At 35.2% G+C, this 16,544-nt stretch overlaps 2 protein-coding genes across 2 annotated transcripts; both read left to right on the top strand.

The window, feature by feature from the left end:
• Nucleotides 1–1,980: 1,980 nt before the first annotated feature.
• Nucleotides 1,981–12,123, top strand: LOC111801977 (beta-galactosidase 17). Its single transcript, XM_023686230.1, has 19 exons — nt 1,981–2,201; nt 2,773–2,877; nt 3,378–3,573; nt 4,279–4,367; nt 5,327–5,407; nt 6,116–6,210; nt 6,578–6,648; nt 7,398–7,488; nt 7,567–7,684; nt 7,764–7,859; nt 7,976–8,024; nt 8,491–8,678; nt 8,765–8,842; nt 8,996–9,142; nt 10,223–10,273; nt 10,370–10,538; nt 10,732–10,877; nt 10,982–11,047; nt 11,792–12,123. Exons 1-19 carry the CDS (start codon nt 2,013–2,015, stop codon nt 11,924–11,926), a joined length of 2,160 nt encoding a protein of 719 aa, XP_023541998.1. The 5' UTR covers nt 1,981–2,012; the 3' UTR covers nt 11,927–12,123.
• A 286-nt stretch (nt 12,124–12,409) lies between these two features.
• On the top strand, nt 12,410–15,738 carry LOC111802004 (mediator of RNA polymerase II transcription subunit 9-like). Its single transcript, XM_023686264.1, has 6 exons — nt 12,410–13,077; nt 13,169–13,231; nt 13,322–13,402; nt 14,262–14,320; nt 14,408–14,490; nt 15,405–15,738. Exons 1-5 carry the CDS (start codon nt 12,601–12,603, stop codon nt 14,463–14,465), a joined length of 738 nt encoding a protein of 245 aa, XP_023542032.1. The 5' UTR covers nt 12,410–12,600; the 3' UTR covers nt 14,466–14,490; nt 15,405–15,738.
• The last annotated feature ends 806 nt before the right edge of the window (nt 15,739–16,544 follow it).

The following is a 16,544-nucleotide window of genomic DNA, read 5'->3' as shown; positions in this document are numbered from 1 at the left end:
ACCAGGAAATCATATATTCTTCCTCATTCAATCAGTACATTATTTTACTACAAATCAAACTAGAAAATCAATAGATTCTACTCCATTAAATCAGTACATTATCTTACTACAAACAAAACCAGGAAATCATAGATTCTCCCTAATTAAATAAGTACATTGTTTTATTACCCAAACCATAAAATAGATTCTCCTTGATTCAATCAGTACATTATCTTACTACAAACCCAAGTATTTACGACAAACCAAACCAGGAGATCATAGATTTTTACCGATTAAATCAGTATATTATCTTACTACAAACCAAACCAGAAAATCATAGATTCTCCTGGATTAAATCAGTACATTATCTTGCTACAAACCAAACCATAAAACCATAGATTCTCCTTGATTAAATCAGTACATTATCTTACTAAAAACGAAATCATAGATTCTCCTGGATTAAATTAGTACATTATCTTACTACAAACCAAACCAGGAAATCATAGATTTTTCCCGTACATTATCTTATTACAAACCAAACCAGGAAATCATAGATTTTCCCTGATTAAATCAGTACATTATATTACTACAAATCATAGATTCTCATTGATTAAATAGTACATTCTCTTACTACAAACAAAATACATTATCTACTACACACAAAACCAGGAGGAAATCATATATTCTTTCTCATTAAATCAGTACATTATCTTACTAGCTAAGTACATTATATTACTACAAACCAAATCAAGAAATCATATATTCTCCTTAATCAGTACATTATCTTATTACAAACCAAACAAGGAAATCATAGATTCTATTAAATCAGTACATTATCTTACTCCAAACCAAACCATAAAATCATATATTCTCCTTAATTAAATCAGTCAATTATCTTCCTACAAACCAAACCCTAAAATCATAGATTCTCCTTGATTATTATCTCACTATAAACCAAACCAGGAAATCATAGAGTCGCCCTGATTAAATCAGTACATTATCTTACTACAAACCAAACCATAAAATCATAGATTCTCCCTATTAAATCAATACATTATCCTACTACAAACCAAACCAACCAAACCAGAAAGTCATAGATTCTCATAGATTCTCCTTGATTAAATCAGTACATCATCTTACTACAAACCATAAAATCATAGATTTTCCCTATTAAATCAGTACATTATCCTACTACAAACCACCAGAAAGTCATAGATTCTCCTTGATTAAATCAGTATATTAACTTACTATAAACTAAACCATAAATTCATAGATTCTCCTGATTAAATCAGTACATTATCTTACTACAAACAGAATGAGAAAATCATAGATTCTCTTCAATTAAATCAGTACATTATCTTACTACTAACCAAAAAATCATTGATTCTCTCTGATTAAATCAGTACATTATCTTATTACAAACCAAACCAGGAAATCATAGATTCTCCGATTAAATGAATACATTAGCTTACTACAAACCAAACCAGAAAATCATAGATTCTCCTTGAATAAATCAGTATATTATCTTACTACAAACCAAACCATAAAATATTCTCCTTGATTAAATTAGTACATTATCTTATTACAAACAATCAGGAAATCATAGATTCTTCCTGATTAAATCAATACATTATCTTACTACAAACCAAACCAGAAAATCATAGATTCTCGAGATTAAATCAATACATTATCTCACTACAACCAAAACTAGAAAATCATAGATTCTACTGGATTAAATCAGTAATACATTATCTCACTACAACCAAAACTAGAAAATCATAGATTCTACTGGATTAAATCAGTACATCATCTTATTACAAACTAAATCATAAAATAATAGATTCTCCGTAATCATATCAGTACATTATCTTACTACAAACCAAATATATTATCTTATACAAACCAAATTAGGAAATCATAAATTCTCATCTTACTATGTACATCTATCAAACGTGACTATTTGGAAGATTATTTAACTAATCTATTAACATATGATCGAATTCGAGCCAAAAAGGAAATAAAGACTTGGTTGAATGAGTTACAGTTCGAAACTTTCAGCTATGGCGAAGAGACGACCTGTGAGAGCTTCTCTAATCTTCCTCCTCCTCATCTTGCTTACAGCTTTTGGAGTGATTGTTCCAGTGTTTGCTCTTCTTCCTTCACTGAATTCCCACTCCCACCGTCTCTTCCGCCATCACCAAGATCATTCCGAGCTCAAGAAGGTACCTCCACTCTCTTTCTCCATCATTAGTGTCTTTGTTAATACCCAATTTCTTCCTCGATAATACCTGGTTTTGTTTTGATAGTAATTCTTCTTCATTCGAATGCTTGAATGTCTCAGTTTGAAGCTAACTGGGTCTGTTTCTTCCCGCGATATAGTATTTAATGTTTCCTATTAGCTTTAATATTCGAGCTGTAGTTCATCTAGATCAGTAGCATCTATTAATTGTTTTTTCATTTTCTAAGCTCTTGGGTATGCCTTTTTGGCTAATCCCAAATTAGCTCAATACTGAACTTGAATTGGGTTTATTATATCGCATTATGTTCTATCGTGATTATGAGGAAGTCAAGAATAGATTTCGGTTTGGTTGGAAGATTGAATATTGAATTTGAATAATTTCCAGGTGTTTTGATCCCTTTGAGAAGCAAGTGTTAATGAACCTTTTAGAATACTGTCCTGGTTTTCTGGAATTTGGATCACCTTCGCACTTATGTTTTACATTTTAAGGTGCAGTGGCAGTGTTCGGTGTTCCACAATTCTCAAGCATTCGGCTAATTTGTAATTTGTATCAGGTTCAAACTAGAAAGTTTGAGATTGATGATGACATGTTTTGGAAAGATGGTAAGCCATTCCAGATTATTGGTGGCGACATACATTATTTCCGAACTCTTCCTGAGGTATTTATTCTGCACTTATTTCCTTTCCTGGTAGTAAAGTAATAATATGGCATGGATGGAAATGTTCTCTGCGATGGGCATTCTATGAATTTACTTTAGTTTATAACTTTATCTTTAATATGTTGTTCTTGACTTTTTGGTCAGACTACACAGAAATGCATTTTGAGACAATACTTTTAAGCAGGGCAGTGAAGTTGTAAGGCAGAAATAAGGTTTTGATTTATCAAATATGTTTAGCAAAACTGTTGACTCTCTTCCACGAACTTGGGCATAACAATTATTATAGTCACAATCAGCATGTGAGAAAAGAAGTTGAGGCTCTTATTCAACATTTTCATTTATGTTAGTGAATTTAATAGAAAGTAGCAATCAATATCTATGTTCTAGCATATAGTTGTTGACTGAAAGATCCAGAACTTTAAAGTTTTCTTTATTTTCATGTAGTTTACTTTATTTTCTTGCATGACTTTTTATTATGTGACATGATGTTACGCTTGCAGTACTGGGAAGATAGACTGCTTAGAGCAAAGGCATTGGGCTTAAACACGATCCAAACTTACATCCCCTGGAATCTGCATGAGCCACAACCGGGAAATTTCACGTTTAGTGGGATTGCAGACATAGTGTCGTTTATCCAACTCTGTCAGAAGCTAGATTTTCTAGTTTTGCTCCGGGCAGGACCTTATATATGTGCAGGTACACTCTCATTGTCATTAATTTTTATTCAAACTTTCATTTTGGTTCGTGAGAAGGAGCGTCTTTTCTTTCTTGTGACACCAGAGTATTTTGTACATATTTTAGGGAATTCATTCAACCTATTTTTTCCGTTATCTGCAGGCAGTGCCTTTTGATCATTGCCCATCCTGACTTCTTTTGCTATAAGTTTTTCTATCTGCTTGCATACTGATTTTTTTTTTTTCTTCTTTTTTTAATAAAAAAAGTGATACTGGTTTGATATACAACTATTTTGGGCGAGACTAAAAGAATTCTTGAATCCCTCAATACCCTTTGGGGTTAGAATTGATCAATTGATACTATTATGACTGATTGTTATATGAATACTCACAAGATATACAATATTTAAGTACAGCCAAGGGTTTTTGAATCCATGACTGCTTGTTTATATTAAAAGGGTATGTTACCTCTATATAAAATCTAAGTACGGCCGAAGGTTTTGTACTCTGACAGCTTATCTGAATTAGAAGGGTACGTCACCATTATATCAAATCTTGGAAACTCTCGAGATTTCTAATATTCTTGGTCTAGCATACAGTTCAAAGTCTATACGGTCTGTAGTTTCTTAAGAGGAATCTAATTGTTAAAAGTTTTGTATTTATGACCAGATTATTTGTAATAATGTTGACAACAACTGTTTAGTGAAAAAGAATCCTATTGTTGCAGAGTGGGATTTAGGGGGTTTTCCTGCTTGGTTGCTTGCCAGAAAGCCAGCTCCTACATTAAGATCCTCAGATCCTGGCTACCTCCAATGGGTATGTGTTCTTTACTATACTCTTACAAGTAAATTGAGTACAGTCTAGTAGTTCAACCTACGACACCTAGATGAATTTTAAATCCTGATAAGTCCGTCTTTTGTGTGATCTCTCCTGTTTTTTTTTCTTTTGATAGAGTAATATTTTTATGAGATACTTTAGTTCTTCTAATTTGGTTGGAAAATATGTTGACCGCTGGAAAGTTTAGAGGAAGATAATCCTACCTACAGTATATTAGGTTATGAGATCTCACATCGGTTGAAGAGGGGAATGAAACATTCCTTCTAAGGCTGTAGAAACCTCTCCCCAGTGGACGTGTTTTAAAGCCTTGAGGGGAAGACCAGAAGGGAAAACCTAAAAAGGATAATATCTACTAGCGGTTGGCTTGAGCTGTTACCTAGGTTCATGCCACTTTCTTGCCGAGTTAGAAGGTCCAGTTTGACCCTCAATTAGTCCCACTTCGATTCCTTATGTGATAACATATAATATATCATTTTTCCTTTCTGTTGATTTCAATTTTTCTTTTTCTATATTTGTCCATAATAGTTCAATAAATGTCAACTTCTATAGTAAAACAAGTGAAAGCCATTTATGGAAAAGATTGTCTTATTTACATTTATTATGCATGCTTCATAAGTCTTTAGTTCTATTCGGATGGAAAATTTTTGAGTTAGAATATATCAAATATACTACTTCAATCATAGTTACCTGAGCCTCTTATCTTGTACATTAAACTCCATCCACAAACAAATTCTTTTATTGCGTGATAGTTTCCCATATGTACAGATTTTTCATCAAAAAAGTGTGAAATTTAAGTCAAGCCTTCCAGCGGCCTGAGTTCCTTAAGATGTGAAAGAAATATCCTATCTTTTAGATTTCTTTTCTCTTCATTTGTTTGTATACCCACCTCGCTTCAAGGCTCTACCTTTTTCTTAATATTTGGTATAAACTGTTTATAGGTTGAAAGATGGTGGGGGATTATTCTTCCGAAGGTAGCTCCCCTTCTTTACAACAATGGAGGCCCTATTATAATGGTCCAGGTATGTAAAATTATTGTTTTATGTATTGGATGGATTGTCTTTGTACATTGTTTACCAAGAACCTTCTAGATACTATCTTACAAGACAGGAAACGTGCTGTATTTTCTTCTAGGTAACCTTTAGGGTTGTCTTCTGGTCCTCTTTCACCCTTCATGCACCAAATTTGTTTCCTGTCACTAAAGTAAGGAAAAGAAAAGGAATAGAAGTTGTGGTTTTATTGGCTACTAATGCGTCTTGTATGGTCTAGTATAGCTGATGTAGGGTATGATTACTTCCACATACTTCTAAATCTAATTAACAGTCTTGCAAACTGAAGACAATATGATTGACTACGTCTTATTTCTCCAGAGAATGAGAAAAAAGAAATTATGACGTGGAAAATATTAAGCTCATATTTCATGAAAGAATATATTATATGCAGTTACGAGGCCAAGCATTATCTGTACATATGTATATATTTCTGATGCAGCTAATTACAAATTTTATAGACGCAACTTCTGTTTTATTGTTATTTTTCATTACTGGTTCTATGGCTAATGACTTGAAAATGTTTGGGATAAGCTATCGTGATTCCTAAATACATAAAAAATTTGATTCCAAGTTTTCTACCTTGCTTGGTTCAAATGATAATATTTTTTATTTTTTTTATTTTTAACATCCTCTGGTTGTAAACGTGCACTTAGAGACCCAGAGGGACTGTTTTGACAGATTGAAAATGAATTTGGCTCATATGGAGATGATCAAGCTTACCTTCACCATTTGGTTAAGTTGGCGAGAGGCCACCTTGGGAATGAAGTAATACTGTAAGTTGTCTTAATTATTCCATGTTATGTTCACTGTTTGAAACAATGCTTTTAGCTAAATGATATAAAATAACAAAGATTAGTTCCCTCTTTGTGGCTTTCTGATCTGAACAACTTTACTTAAATTCGTTTTTGTAATTCTTCTTGTGAATACAGAATTCAATTACGAACTAGTAACGTAAAAAGATCTTAATTCATGATTCAAATCTGCATCGTGGATGAGAACAAAATTCTGTTAGCATATTGAGATTTCACTATTTCTTATATCAACAAAGAAGTCTGCTTATCTTCAATTTTTCTTTTTAAATTGGCCTACATTCTTCCAAAACTAACTGTTCTTATGACAATAAACTATAAATGATTTTAGGTATACTACAGATGGCGGTACCAGGGAAACTCTTGAGAAAGGAACCATTCGTGGGGATGCTGTCTTTTCAGGTAAGTTCTTCAGACTATGCTTAATTTTCTCACACGACCAATACTTTTTCTTCTTCTCCATATTTTCTATCGTGTAGAGCAATTATTGACTTAAAAACAGGGCAGTAGTACCTTTCTGGCTATTTTGAATTGAAAATTTCCATGTGCATTTTCTGCTAAAAGCAATGATGTCAATTCCGTATTTCACTGTCAGTATTGGTACCAAGGATATTGTTGTCAACATTGATCTTTCTTCCTAGCCTGGTTCATGTCCTAAAATCCCAAATAAGATAGATTGAGGTGTATGGGTGGACATAAAATAGCTGCACTAATACCCCTTTCCTCCCTTTGCTTATAGAAGGAAAGAAACAACAAGATCTTCAATGACAAGCATAAAAATATTGTTGACTTTTGTGAGATTGTAAAGTTTACTGCCTCAAATTAGATTTTTTTATACAAATACTCTACTCTTGTGACAAAACCGATCTTCGACCATTGTTTTAGAAACAAATTCTACGCTCACTCACATGCCATGTATCCAATTTCTTAATGTTTAAAATTTTAATTGGTTAGTAATAGATGTCAGAATAAAATACAAATACGCTTTGAGTCTCATTTTTCTTGCCATGTTGAATAAATTCTCGACACCTACATATTGGATTTCAATCAGTATTGCTTCCTTGTTAATTGGTTTTATGGGAGTACAATGATATACCATATCATCCTTGGTCCAGTATCTGACCTCACCCAACCTTATTGCCACTGTGTAGCTGTTGACTTTTCTACTGGTGAAAGGCCTTGGCCTATTTTTAATTTACAGAAGGAGTTCAACGCCCCTGGAAAATCTCCACCTCTTTCTGCGTGAGTACTATATGCTTGGATTTGCGTCTTTTTGATTAATAATAATGTATGAAGTTCTTTAAAGTTTTATCTGTTTAGAGAGTTCTATACTGGCTGGCTTACACATTGGGGAGAAAATATTGCAACAACTGATGCCGACTCTACAGCAGCTGCGTTGAGAGAAATTTTGGCAGGGCAAGGGTCTGCCGTGCTTTATGTATGTCTAGAAAAGTCTAAACTATAGCTATTCATTTATTGTCATTTCAAAAAATCTTTTCATCCTTCTTTTTTAATAGATGGCTCATGGTGGAACAAATTTTGGATTTTATAATGGAGCAAATACAGGTGATAGTGCGTTGGATTACAAGCCTGATCTTACTTCTTATGATTATGTAAGTAAGAATGATCTTAATTTTCCTGTACTTTTTCCTTTCCACTTGTTTTTTTCCTTTTACTCATCTGCCTAGTTATGAATTGTAAATATTAATTCACGCCTGATATTTTCCAGGATGCCCCAATTAAGGAATCGGGCGACATTGACAATGCTAAATATGATGGTCATTTTCTCCAATGCCTCCATTTCTTTAATTTTTTTCTTTACATTTTTTTGAATGAATGAGAACTTCGTCCCCTTGTCAAGTCAAAGTGAGCACAACTTAATGGTAATTGACATGCATTCATTTTTTTAAGGTCGGAGATTCAAATCTCCATACCTAACATTTGTTGTACTAAAAAAAGAGAAACAAAAAAACTAAGGGTAAGTAGTTGCTCCTGTTGACCCCAATCCATTTCAATTAAATGATAGGGTTCATAAACTATCTTTCAAATTGTTCTTTGCCTGTTACTTGACGTCATTCACATATAATTTTGTTTCATTTCTAGGAAGTTGTCCCTGTTTTTAGTTAGATTTAGTTGAGTGAGGAGTGGGCTTGGCGTAGTCAGGAAAAAACTCTTGTGAAAAGGTATCTTCAGCAAACTTAGGCTCTATCAAATTTCTAACTTCCACTGTTTTAATGCCTTTAGCAATTCGAAGGGTTATACAGCGCTATAGTGGAGCATTGCTTCCTTCAGCTCCTTCTAATATTGAAAAGATAGGTTATGGACCGATTCACTTGCAGAAAAGTGCATTTTTGTTTGATCTGATCCATATGATAGATCCTGTTGATGTGTTTATATCTGAAGAACCACTGTCAATGGAATCTGTGGATCAGGTGCGTTTGAATATGCCACTCCTGTCTTGAATGAGCCAAGGTTGTTGAAATACTTAATTCTTAGAAGCTAAATGTTTTTTATTCAGAGCTTTGGATTTTTATTATATGCGACCAAATATGTGGCCAAGGACAATGAAGATGGACACGTTTTATTTATACCAAAGGTGCAGATTTATTGAATCATTTATGTTTTGTTTTGATTTGTATAGAAACAATGTTCTTTGTTCAGGTCCTGATTCCCTTCTTGATTCAGTATTTTGAAATTCATGAATGATCCGTGGCTTGTACTAGCATGACTTATCTACAGGAATTTGCAGGTGCATGATCGAGCACAAGTGTTCCTTTCTTGCTCTTCTAGAAACAAGGGTGTGCGGCCAGCTTCTGTTGGCATTATTGAAAGATGGTCAAACCGGCGACTTAACCTGCCAAATACGAGATGTGACTCAAATATCTTATATATTTTGGTACCATTATCTCACGTCCCTCTGGATTATTTATTTATTGTGGTCTTGTTTGATAGACAAACACAAACAATTTACGCTTCATTTTTGTCTATCCTATTCTTGTTATGCCATTGTTAAGAGTTGTTGTAGATAATAATAAGTTGCTTAATGGGTAAACATGAACAATTGAGCTTATTTATTCTTGATCCAAATCTTTTTATTTCAGACTAGATTAAACTCCACCAATAGCGAAAATTTTGATCCTAGTGGTAATTTAATATGGTATGAATGTTGAAACTCTACGTTCAAATTTTGACATTATTATGTTGTCTCCATTTTGGATAAAATAATCTATGGCTTCAAGTGAGAAGTGTTGCAAAAGTAATCTAAAACAAATCAATCCTAGTTTAACAATGTAATCCAATGACATTGGCTATAACTAAAATCATGGTAGGTTATGGTTCTATATCCGTGAATGAAAGTAATGTTGAGGATTGTTGTGAGTGAGTCTCACATTTGCTAATTTAGGAAATGATCATGGGTTTATAAGTAAGAAATACATCTCCATTGGTATGAAACCTTTTGGGGAAACCCAAAGTAAAGCCATGAGAGCTTATGCTCAAAGTGGACAATATCATACCATTGTGGAGATCCGTGATTCCTAACATAGTATCAGAGTCACGCCCTTAATTTAGCCATGTCAATAGAATCCTCAAGTGTCGAACAAAGAAATTTCTAGCTTCGAAGGTGTAGTCAAAAGTGACTCATGTGTCGAACAACCCTTTGTTCGAGGGCTCTAGAGAAAGGAGTCGAGGAGGCTGTTTGAGGGCTACATAGACCTTATGAGAGGCTCTATGGTGTACTTTGTTCAAGGGGAGGATTGTTGAGGATAGTTGGGAGGGAGTCCACGTTAGCTAATTTAGGGAATGATCATGGGTTTATAAGTAAGGAATACATCTCCATTGGTATGAGGCATTTTGGGGAAGCCCAAAGCAAAGTCATGGGTTATTGATGTCCTTTTTTTTTATAGCACATCCTTAAATGCCTGATATGGGATTAATCTAATGCAGTATATTAATTAGTATGTTCACTTTGTTCCAGGTTGAAAACATGGGTCGCATAAACTATGGACGCTACTTGTTTGACAAGAAGGTAACTCACTAATACTGCATTTTCCCCCTTCCCCTTGACATCTGAAGAAATTGATGGTTTAGTTTTATAACTGATCTTCCTTGCTTGCTTTTTTAGGGTATCTTATCATCCGTTTATTTGGACGACAATATTTTATATGGATGGAAAATGATCCCAATCCCTTTCAACAACCTCAATGAGATTCCGAGAGTCAATTCTTTCTCTCATATTGCTCGTTCTGTACACAACAAAATCACAGCAAAGAGAGGTTTAGAAGTCAAGCATGGTATGGAACAAGAAGCAAACTCTTTATCACAGTATTTCTCTCCTAATATTCCAAGTTTCATTTGATGTTATGCGTCTGCCTTGCTACATTTTCCCCCCTCATCTCAAATGTACTTCAATTCTCAAGGTTTCAAATCGTTCTGCAAGGAATGATGAGCATGCATAAGTTACGTATGTCTGTTATTCTTCTCCAGATAACATCTCGAGCGAACCAACACTTTACACCGGTTATTTCTACGTTGACAAAGTGAACCTCAGAAAAGATACATTCTTATCATTTGCTGGCTGGACTAAAGGGATTGCATTTGTGAATGACTTTAATCTCGGAAGATTTTGGCCGGTAAACTAGTGTTTTCATTCATGTTATCTCAAATCTTTGGGATGTCTTAATCAGTGTAGCAGGTTTCTTTTTCATCCCGGCATTGATCAATGATGATTATGCAGGTTGTAGGGCCACAATGCAGCCTATATGTTCCTGCTCCGATTCTTCGCCTTGGGAAGAATGTACTGGTATGAGATTTTGATCCATTGTCCATTGCCCTTTCCTTGCGACAGAACCCAACTACATTGCAATATAAGAGATAAAAGGAACTACAATATAACTCTTCAAGCATCTGAGCTACTTGGATAACCAAAAAAAAAAAAAAAATAAAGGAACCTCCCCTCTAGAGGTATCTCAAGTCCTAAGCCACTAGCAATTCCCTATCTTTACCCTTTCTCCCTCACTCTATTTATAACGATTCATAATAACAACTTGCTTTAACCAATTACTAATATACTCTGAATACCCTATTAATATTCTTAATTCTATCCTAAATAGCATTCCTAGCAGGGTGGCAGGGTGGGTAATGAACCACCGCGGGTTGGTGGCCTAGTGGTAGAAAAAGACCATACAAATAATAAAGGGTTTAGAACATTTAGGTTCAAGACATGGTGACCTATTTAGGATTTATTATTGCACAAGTATGAGTTACCTCAGCAACCAAAAGTAATTGTCCCGTGAAAATAGTTGAGGGTCACGTAAGTTAACCTTAGGTTATGGAGCAGACATCGTTATGGTGATTCTCTCTTATTGTTCTCTCTTAATGTACATATTTGAAGTTATTTGTATTCATCTAAATTGAATGTGTGTTGTTGTGTAATCCTAACAGAAAATCTCTAGCCATTTTCTCGCTCATGTTCCTTGTATTCATCTAAATCGAATGTGTGTTGTTGTGTAATCCTAACGGGAGGGATGGATAATGATTTTTACAGGTGATTGTTGAGTTAGAATCTCCAAATGGCGAGGGTGTTGTACATTCTGTTGATCGGCCAGACGTCTCCTGTGGGGATTCTTCCTACTCCAATTTATCTCAGCTTTTAACCCACCAACACTCTCCTCGCCTTTGAACTTCACAGCAAAGGCATAGCCTTAAAAGCAGCCTTGAAAACTGAGGGACATCTGTATTTACATGAATAATTTTTCTACAATTGGGATTGTATCAATCTTTTTTTCCCCCTCAGAAAAGGTCATAATTATTAAAGTTATTAAGGAATTTAGGAAGACTGTTCTTGAATATTATTTGAAAGAAAAAAAAAATTTAGCAAGAATTTTCAATTTTGCATTTTTTCTTGCTCGAACTATAAATATTAATGTTTTAGATGTTAGATGAGGAAAGTCCCGCATCTCTTCATTTAGAAAAGGATCATGGGTTTATAATCGAAGAATAGTCTCTCCATTGATTTGAGGCCTTTTTGGAGGGGTGGTCTAAAACAAAGCGGGAGACAATATCATGATATCCTGAGAGTCGAGTTCATCTAATATTAGAATTTTATTATTATTATTATTATTATTATTTTTTTTATTTTTTAAACTCTCTAAAACTCGGAAAACGCGGAAATTCTTTGAAAAAGAACCCGGCAGTCCTCGTCTTTCAGGCTTATTTATCTGTGTGCAGTTCCGATTGGCCGCTCCGTGTCCGGCGAGGATTCACCGGAGCTTCATAAGCTTCCCAAAACTCAAACAATCGAAAGCGCTAATTTCCTGGAACCTCAAATTCCGAAGAAGAAAGCAAATCGGCGATATGGATTTCTCTGGAGGAAACTGGAGCATGATCCCCAACATCCCTAATCTCAGCAACTCCTCTAATCTTTCCAATCAAGAATCCCTTTACCTTCAACAGCAACAATTTTCCCTTCAACAACAACAACAACAACAACAGCAACAACAATCCTTTCACCACCAGCAACAGCAATTCCAGCCCCAAATTCAATCCCAGCAGCAATTTCAGCAGCAACAGCTTTCTCCCCAGTTTCAACAGCAACAATCCTCGCCTCAAATCCAGCCCCAGCAACAACCCTCGCCTCAATTCCAGCAGCAATTGCAGCCTCAACATTTTCCCCAGCAGCAGCAGCAGCAACAACAACAACAACAACAACAGCAATATCATTTTCAGCAGCAGCAGCAGCAGCAGCAACAGCAGCAACAGCAACAACAGCAACAGCAACAACAGCAATATCATCAACACCAATCTCTGGCTTCCCATTTTCATCTATTTCATGTAAATGCGTACAGAAAACCTGAATTTCTAGTTTTCTCTAATGTCTGTGTTTTGTGTTTGTTGACATTTTTGGATGCTTCGTGTGCTGTAGCTAGTGGAGAAATTAGCGGATACTATTGAGAATGGAGCTAGAGATCAGCAATCGGATGCATTGGTATAAATGTTGATCGTTTTTCAAAATTTCCTTGAAGATTGATTATAACGTTGTTTGCACCAATAATTTGTGCTTGTAACGTTTTGGAAGGTTAATGATCTGAACAACCACTTTGAGAAGTGCCAGCAACTGTTAAACTCGATATCTGGATCACTCAGCTCAAAGGCTATGGTATGCTGGAACTCTATTTTGCTTTTAAATGTATGCGCTGGCTGAAGTCTACTCTGTTTAACTGTGTTCTTCATGTGCTTGGCATAACAAATCCATCGCTGCTAATGAGACATACCAAAATTGTTTGAAGTATAAATGTTCATGTTTTGAAACTTTTGTTTTATTAGTGTCTTAGGTGAGTTGGGAGTGTTTTTACTCCTTTTTTTCATTAGAGGGGATGGAGACAGTGGACTAAACAATCTTGCATTTCCCAGTCAAGCAGGCAAGTTCCGTTTTGTCTACATTTCTCATCAAACAAATATGGAAAAATAATCACATTGTCAACGTTCCTAACGTAACCAAGCCCTTCCACCATAGAGTCATTATATTGTAAGTAATCCGAACCTATCCGGAGCAAGCCTGCCATATAGGCAAGTGAAGTTGGTAAACCGTTTGATGGGCAACGATCTCCTACAGTTTCGAGGGGACTAAGCTTTAGTTAGTCATCAATGAAATTCATCATGTTTCCTCCTAAAAATGTCTAATTGTTAGTGATGATGGTTTCAAAGACCAAAGATTTTAGTAGGAAGTAGTACAGTTCTTGTATGGAAAGAAACGAAATAGGATATAATTGTAGCCCGTTAACTCTTTACAGTATCATGCGCACACCATTGAACTATGGACTGCTTTTGTATGGGCTCAACAGGCCTCTAAGAAATGTCCTATTTCCTTCTTCTTGTGCGACATTTATATATATGTATGCGTGTGTGTATATATGCGCCCACACACACACACACACACTATTTTTTGTATGTGGTTAATGATGCGTTTTCTTGTAAAGAAAAAATAAATAAAAGGATGTTTATTTTTTTGGTTGCAGACAGTCGAGGGACAGAAGAAGAAGCTGGAAGAACACGAGCAGTTGCTAAATCATCGAAGGTATGGTGGTAGCAATTTTCTGCCTGTGGTTTGCATTAATTTGTCTTTTCCATCAAGGATACTGTTAATGATTCTCTATTATAATAGGGAACTGATTGGCAAGTATAAGAACTCTGTTGAAGAACTTGTGAAGGGCGAGTCTTAGCTACTTCTCACTCATTCGTTATTAGGTAATACTTTAACTTAACACTTCAAAATTTATTACCTGTTTCTTTTCCGTTTATCTCAATAGTCAGAACTTCTGTTTGGATTTCCTTTTCTTCATTGTCATCATTGTGCCAAACGGTTTAGTTCTGATGTTGAATTCGAAAAGTGGTTTTCAGCAAAGAAATCAGCGCACACCAAAACTTAGATGATTGTTTGAACTTTCTGTTCTGAATTGCTAAGATCAGATTTGTGCATTTTCAACACTATATGTGGTTTAGGTATCTTCTCATGATTACATGGAAGAGCATAATGGGTTTTACAGTCTGATGTCGATTCTGTGCTATAAATTCTTATTTTCTGTTACAAAAGGGAAATATTTGTTTCGTAGTCACCTTAGTAGTCACCTTAGCATTGAGTTGAGGGTTAAAGTTGCAATGCCACTTCCTTTCGGGAATGTAAACCCACCACTAACAGATATTGTCCGCTTTGACTTGATACGTATTGTTGTAAGCCTCACGGTTTTAAAACGCGTATGTTAGAGAGAGGTTTCCATACCCTTATAAGGAATGCTTCGTTCTCCTCTCCAACCGTGTGAGATCTCACATTTCAGGTCAAAAAGTTGAACACCCAAGATTGTCTGTATTGATCAATTATTCGATACTCTTGAATTTTGAAGGCGTTACTTGTAATTGCTGCACTAATAGCTCACGCTTTGTCAAAAGATTTTCGTTTCTTAGATAACATCTCAAAGAAAAGAAAAGGTTGCATTTCTAAGAGAGCTTTTCCCTGATAAATAAATCTGGCTTTTATATGGTTGGAGATGACTTCTGGTTTTGAAAATCTCCAATGAATTCAACGCCATGTGTGCTTAGATTCAATTATGGATCAGTCTCATCTTTACTGAAACTCGCCTTTACAATATGCTTCACCATTGCAGGCGTAGCTACCATCATTTACCTGTTTTGGAAGGAACGCCAAAAGAGCTTTCCACCGAGTCTTGCAATTCCATGAAGGGGCTTTTTCATCTGGCTCCTGCATTTCTTAACATGATGATCATTCACGATTGAATCTTCTCTGCTCTTTGCAACGCTATGGAGCACCTCATTTTCAGGGCATTCAGAGTTGATATCACCATCTCTCCTAAATCAATCTGTAAGTAACATCATGTCCTTCCCCTTTTCAACTTCCATGATTTTCATATCAGTTAAGTAAGTTGTTGTTGAACATTCTATTCAATTTCAATAATACGATCATTTGAGTTTGAATCTGAAGAATTTCGTCTACTCTCCCTAAACCTTCCTGTATTGAGTCCCCTGCTCTTTGAACATATAAACCTTCTTCTTCAACTCAATTCAGCTAAGCCTTTCATCCTTGTTCTTAGCCTCCCATCTTCAACTTGCTGCCCCCTTGTCTCAGAGTTGGGAACAGCCATATGTTGATTCATTAGAACATAGATAAAAGTATTTATTATCCTATCTAACGTCGATAATTCAATTCTCTACCTCAACATTGTTCGACTGAAAAAAAAATCATGTTGTTTTCTCTTTTCGGTATTACCTAGGTTTGTGCAGCGATAAAATAGATAATTTTGTGGATAGAAACTGAACTTAGTAGGTTGAGTTTTCTGGTATATTTACATGTCGTATTAGTATGAGGTTAAAATTTTAGAAAGCTTAGTAAAATTATTTTTAAAATTAGGGAAAGTAAGTGAAAATGTGATTAAAAATGGCTCCATTTCATTATTGATCTGTCTGGCATTTGGAAAAAAAGGACAACCTTACCAATTATAACTCATGACTGATTTGATTTTTTCTCTCAAATATATTTTTATTGAATTTTATAAGAAACCTATTTTACCAAAATTTGAAGGGTTTCCTACTTATTTATTTTGATTCCGACCTTTTTTTAACCATCCCCGTCATCTTGTGGTCCGATCGTCTAATGAGAATTATGTTACGAGACGCCCTCATGACTCATCCGTCTCGGAGCTTAGCCAACAATGTCGTTTGATGAGGGTCGAAATGTCTGTACTAATGGTTGTCAATCAAGCAATGAGAGACCAAATTGTGACGGTGAA

The sequence above is a fragment of the Cucurbita pepo genome, chromosome LG09, assembly GCF_002806865.2.
Source record: "Cucurbita pepo subsp. pepo cultivar mu-cu-16 chromosome LG09, ASM280686v2, whole genome shotgun sequence".
NCBI classification, from domain to species: domain Eukaryota; kingdom Viridiplantae; phylum Streptophyta; class Magnoliopsida; order Cucurbitales; family Cucurbitaceae; genus Cucurbita; species Cucurbita pepo.
This window is presented reverse-complemented; position numbering and strand designations above follow the sequence as displayed.

Coding starts and splice junctions, on each gene's coding strand:
- LOC111801977 (XM_023686230.1), top strand. CDS start 2,013: ATGAGTTACAGTTCGAAACTTTCAGCTATGGCGAAGAGACGACCTGTG. Junction 8,679..8,764: donor CAATGGAATCTGTGGATCAG/GTGCGTTTGAAT, acceptor TTTTTTATTCAG/AGCTTTGGATTTTTATTATA. Junction 10,539..10,731: donor AGGTTTAGAAGTCAAGCATG/GTATGGAACAAG, acceptor ATTCTTCTCCAG/ATAACATCTCGAGCGAACCA.
- LOC111802004 (XM_023686264.1), top strand. CDS start 12,601: ATGGATTTCTCTGGAGGAAACTGGAGCATGATCCCCAACATCCCTAAT. Junction 13,232..13,321: donor ATCAGCAATCGGATGCATTG/GTATAAATGTTG, acceptor ACGTTTTGGAAG/GTTAATGATCTGAACAACCA. Junction 13,403..14,261: donor CACTCAGCTCAAAGGCTATG/GTATGCTGGAAC, acceptor TTTTGGTTGCAG/ACAGTCGAGGGACAGAAGAA.